Source organism: Carlito syrichta, unplaced genomic scaffold (assembly GCF_000164805.1).
Source record: "Carlito syrichta isolate Samal-C Ts95f unplaced genomic scaffold, Tarsius_syrichta-2.0.1 Scaffold132176, whole genome shotgun sequence".
Lineage (NCBI taxonomy): Eukaryota > Metazoa > Chordata > Mammalia > Primates > Tarsiidae > Carlito > Carlito syrichta.
This window is the reverse complement of record NW_007076272.1, coordinates 3,718-8,482: the sequence shown is the minus strand read 5'-3', so window position 1 is coordinate 8,482 and position 4,765 is coordinate 3,718. Positions and strand designations below refer to the sequence as shown.

The following is a 4,765-nucleotide window of genomic DNA, read 5'->3' as shown; positions in this document are numbered from 1 at the left end:
GCCTGGGGGCGTGGCTGCAGCCCAAGTCCAGCCATTTTCCATCCATTTCCATCTTCCCAGGGCAGAAAATAACTCCGGGGAAGCCACAGGACGAGCGTCTCATCCAACCCACACCCCTCATTTGCTGGAGAGGAAGATTTCTCCCAGACAGGCTGACATCCATCCCACCTCCCACCCCTGGCTTGGAGGTCACGCTCACTCCGTAGATGCTGGCAGTCTTAAGGCTGCCCTCCTGCCCCAGAGGTAGGGGGGGATTCCAGGGAGGTGGGTTTGGAGCCAGAAAGGAAGGCACTTCTCACGGAGAGGGTGTGACTCACACCCAGGCCCAGACGGGAGTGGAGCCTGCAGCTAAAAATACCCTGTCACAGGTGACTCAGGCCCACAGAGCCATCTGAGCCGCTGTCCCTCCCAGGAGAACCCCAGCTTCCCCATCACCACTGTTTCCACCCCCATGCCATGGAGGACCTAGACACACACACACACACACACACACACACACACACACCAGGCCAAGTTCACGCTGGGGCGAAACCTGGATGAATCCAGCCTTAGCACTGGGGCACTGCAACTGTATGAGTACAGTTCAGGGTCTCCTCTGCATCCCCTACCCCGATGCTTTACAATGCCTGAAGCCCCCCAATATGAATATCAACCCTTTCCTCGAGGGACGTATCCCCGAATGGAGGTCACCCAGGAAACGTCAGACCTCCCCAGACCCTCTCCTGAGAGCAGGCTTTGATGGGAGGAGGCCCTCAGCCTCCTTGGTGGGCTTCGCTAATTTCACAGAACCCACTGGCTGCTCCCCAGGCCCCACAAGGTCCCCATGGATCCCCCACATCTCACCTGGCCTCCAGCACGGAGCAGCGCAGCCGGCAGGCACGTGTCCCCGGCACCACCTCCAGCCGCAGGTGGATCTCCCCCTGCACCTCCTCATCAGGGTCGACCTCCGTCAGGCGGGCCCACCCGCTGAAACCTGTGGGGCTCGGGTCAACAGTGTCCGGCCCTTCCCCCGCACACCCTCCACTGGCAGCCCCCCCCGGGCACCACGTGGTCCCTCCATCATCCCCTCAGAATCCCCTCCAGCGCCGCGAGGCAGGGCCATCATGCCCAGGGACAGGTGGGGAAACCAAGGCCCAGAGGCCGAACAACAGAAGCTGGAAGAGCTGGGATTAGACGGAAGGCGGTGACCCGGGGGCCTGGGGCCTATCGTGGCATGCTGCCTCGGGTGGTCCTGACCCTGACGCGGCCCAGGACTGCCCTCTCTGTCCTCGTCTCCCCATCTTAAAGCGGGAGGGGAGTGGCTCTTGCCTAGGACTGCGGGGAAAAGGGTCTGAGAACCAGATGAAAAAGCCACAAGGGACCCTGGAGGGTCTGGCTGGAGCTGCTGGCCGGAGAGGCCTCTGGCCTGGCGGGGCGGGAGGCTGCGTGAGTCAGCAGAGCCACCCCAGCCTCACAGACAGGAGCAGGTGTGTGCCAGGGAAGCCGGTCAGAGGGCCACAGAGCTTTGGGCAGCAGAACCTGGACATCCAAGAACTGGTCTGAATCCTTAGAGAAGTCCGGAGAAGGCAAGGCCTGCCCAGGGTCACAGGGCGAGACCAGGGCAGGACTGACCCCTCAAAACAAAGTCTGCTTCCCAGGAATCCTCCAAGGGGTCCCCCAGCCTGGACCGACCCCATCCCAGCCCCTCAGATGCCAGGCGGAAAGGCGTGGGGGCCCAGGTCGGGGGGCCCACGGGGTCCAAAAGGGGCTGGCACGACTGGGAGGAGCGATCCCTACACCTCGGCGGTGGGGTGTGAAGGGGCCGCCTCCTCTGTGCCAGGGGCCTCGGATCCCACTCCCGGCAGCCCCTCTTCGCCCTAGGAAATAAGCGGTCCCAAAGGAGGCAAGGTCTGAACACAGAGACGGGCGTGCAGAAACGGCCAGGCCCAGGCTTCTGGGGGCGAGACAGGGCTCTCCCCGAGGACAGGACCTGAGCCTGGAGGGAAGGTCTCTGAGTGGAAGGGAGGCCAGGTCATCCTGGGCGGACCAGTAGGCATGACCGAAGCTGGGCGAGGAGCCAGCCGTGGACGCCCGCTCGGAGATCTTACCCTTTGGGTGAGAGGCCAGGGTGTCCCTCGTAAGGCAGACCTTCCCGATAACGTCGTCCCGGCTAGAGGGAGGAGAGGGAGCCAGAGCTGGACCTCTCCCTGGGACCCAGCACCCCCCCAGCCCACCAAGTGCAGGGCCCCCTGTGGGGAGCGGGGGGGGATGGACACGCCAGTCACTGGCAATGTAGCCCAGTGGATTCCCGCCATTCTCGTGGGCGTGTGGTATGTTTCTCCACATGGACCAACATGTGTGTCCACATGTGCCAGGCTCACGCTCTCTGGGCGCCCAGTTTCACAGTCGCACTCCCACACACACCTGCCTGTATTCCACACATGCACAGGTGAGCTGCAGCCACGCCCCACGAATCCCACACGCTCCAGCCCGCCCCCTCCCGGCTCTCGGGCTCGGCCTCCCTCCGGGGTGCAAAGAGGGTGCAAAGGGACCAGCAGTCCCAGCAGTGAACTGTGCTGGGAGCAGACAGACAGCTGGGTCTGTGCCGCCGCTGAGGCGTGGGTGCGCTCACCTGAGGGCGTCCTCGTCCATGACGTAGAAGGCCACGGTGTGGAAGGTGGGCGGCAAGTGCACTTGATACTCCTCACCCCAGAAGGGGCACAGCGTCTTCCACACGGTGGCTGTCCTACGGGAGAGGCCCCTCAGCGCCTGCCCAGGCCACCGCCAGGCCCTGGGTGGCCGAGGCGGGGCTGTGTGACTGGCGCCCACCTTCCTGGCATCTCCTGCCACCCCCAGGGACAAGAGGCTTTGCCGCTGGATGATTTTTCCCTGTCCCAGACCTCACCACCCACTACCAGTCATGACCCCCCACACTTCCTCTCTGCTCTGGATAGGGCACAGGACTGCCTCTAACCGGCTGTTTCACATTTGGGGAAACCGAGACCACAGTTGGCAGGAGCTGGCCTCAGGTCACAGGACGGCTGTCTCGAGAGAGCTGCAGAGAGGGGACCACAAGCCTGGCCTCCCAGCTTCACCCAGCTCTGGCCAAAGCTCAGAGGATCAGAACCTTCCACCTCAGGGGGCTCAGCCGGGCAATGGGTGGGGAGAAGCTGAAGCCCCCAGGAACCCAGACGAAGGCTCAGGGACCGCCTTCACACCAACCACTTCTCGGGCAGATCCTATCTGAACTCAGGGCCCTCAGCTGCCCTGTCTGTTAAAGCCATCGGCGCCATCACACGCTCCCCCTTGGGTGTCCATGGTGTGGAGACACTCGAGAAAAGCCTGGGCCCTGCTCACAGTGGGAGAGGCCTGGGAGGATGGCGGCCTTGGCTAGGGTGGGCAATGGACACTCAGCTGGGCTCTGGCCGTGAACTTGGAGGCAGGGGCCCGGGTGAGGGAGGCCCCAGGACAGCAAAGACCCCGCCCAGAATACATGGAGACCACGGAGGAAGGAGCACTCAGGGAGAGGGGCTCGTCAGGGAGCAGGCTGGACACTCCGCCTAGAGGAGCAGTCTTTACTGGGGCAGGGGAGGGCTGATCACGTGGACTCTCAGGCAGAGGGGCCCCGGTTGGGAGGGGAGAAGGGGCTCAGGCTGTAGGGCTGCCAGACTGGAGCTTTAGACCTTGGGCAAGCAACTAAATCTCCCTGAGCCTCAGTTTCCCCACCTGCAAATGGGATCTTAATTATATAGTATCTAGCTCACTGTAAGAATGAAATGGAGCCGGGCTCGGTGGCTCAGCCTGTAATCCCGTGCCTTTGGGAGGCTGAGGCGAGTGGATGGCCTGAGCCCGCGGGTTCGAGACCCGCCTGGGCAGCGAGACCTCATCTCTACAATCAATCAAAAAATCAGCCGGGCGTCGTAGCGCGCGCCTGTAGTTCCGGCTACTCCGAAGGCTGAGGCGGAAGGGTCGCCGGAGCCCGGCAGGTCGAGGCTGCGGTGGCCGGGAGCGGCCACTGCCCTCCCGTCTGGGCGGCAGAGTGAGACTCCAACTCAAAAAAAAAAAAGGTGAACGGAGGCACGTGACGGGCCCTCGACGAGTGTGGGGCCAGACCTGTTCCAGAGGAGGGCTTTCTCACCGCCCCACGGGCGTCAGGGCCTGGTGGACGTCCCAGGGGATCGCGTGCGCCGAACCCCCACCCATCTCTGTACAGAATCCGTATCCGGCTGGATGCAGAGCGCGGGCTGGGCGAGGGCGAGGGGCTCAGCCCGCCCTCGGTCCTGGGGCGCGGGCGGTACCTGATGATGGGCTCATTGTCCACCTTCACGATGCAGTAGGGGTCGCTGCTGCCGGTGCTGCAAGACAGACGGGGAGGGGCTGGCGGGGAGGCCGGCAGGGGCGGGGCCGAGGGCGGGGTCCCCGGCAGAGCCCCGCCCTTTCGGGGGTGTGGAGGGCGTCGGGGGGCGCGCAAAGGCTGAGGCACCGTCCGGGCTGGAGCCCGAGGGCACTTCAGGCCAAAGCGCATGTCCCCATCCTCAGCCTGGCAGGGGTGGTGAGGCAAAGGCAGGAACCCGCACTGAAGCTCCCTTTCCGTGTGCAGGGGCGGAGGGCAAGGGGGGTAGGCAGGGGAAGAGAAGGAGGGAGAGACCAGGAGGAGGCTAGAGGGAGGGGTGGGGGTGCCAGGGAACATCTTGCTCCTCCAGGCTGGGGACAGGACGGTCCTCCTCCCGGCCCGCTCTCACCCATCCCCGCCTCACCCCAGGCAGAGTCCCAGCACCCACACTCT

At 64.2% G+C, this 4,765-nt stretch overlaps 1 protein-coding gene across 1 annotated transcript in view; it reads right to left on the bottom strand.

Moving 5' to 3' along the window:
• Positions 1–4,394, bottom strand: part of LOC103250736 (ras GTPase-activating protein 4-like) — a 9,007-nt gene extending 4,613 nt beyond the window's left edge. The window contains exons 1-4 of the mRNA XM_008049329.2: positions 4,278–4,394; positions 2,612–2,725; positions 2,088–2,149; positions 844–973 (exon numbers count right to left, since the gene is read on the bottom strand). Of these exons, the coding sequence (XP_008047520.1) occupies positions 844–973; positions 2,088–2,149; positions 2,612–2,631 (212 nt within the window). The 5' untranslated portion in view covers positions 2,632–2,725; positions 4,278–4,394. The remainder of the gene's footprint in view (positions 1–843; positions 974–2,087; positions 2,150–2,611; positions 2,726–4,277) is intronic.
• Between the last annotated feature and the right edge of the window lie 371 nt (positions 4,395–4,765).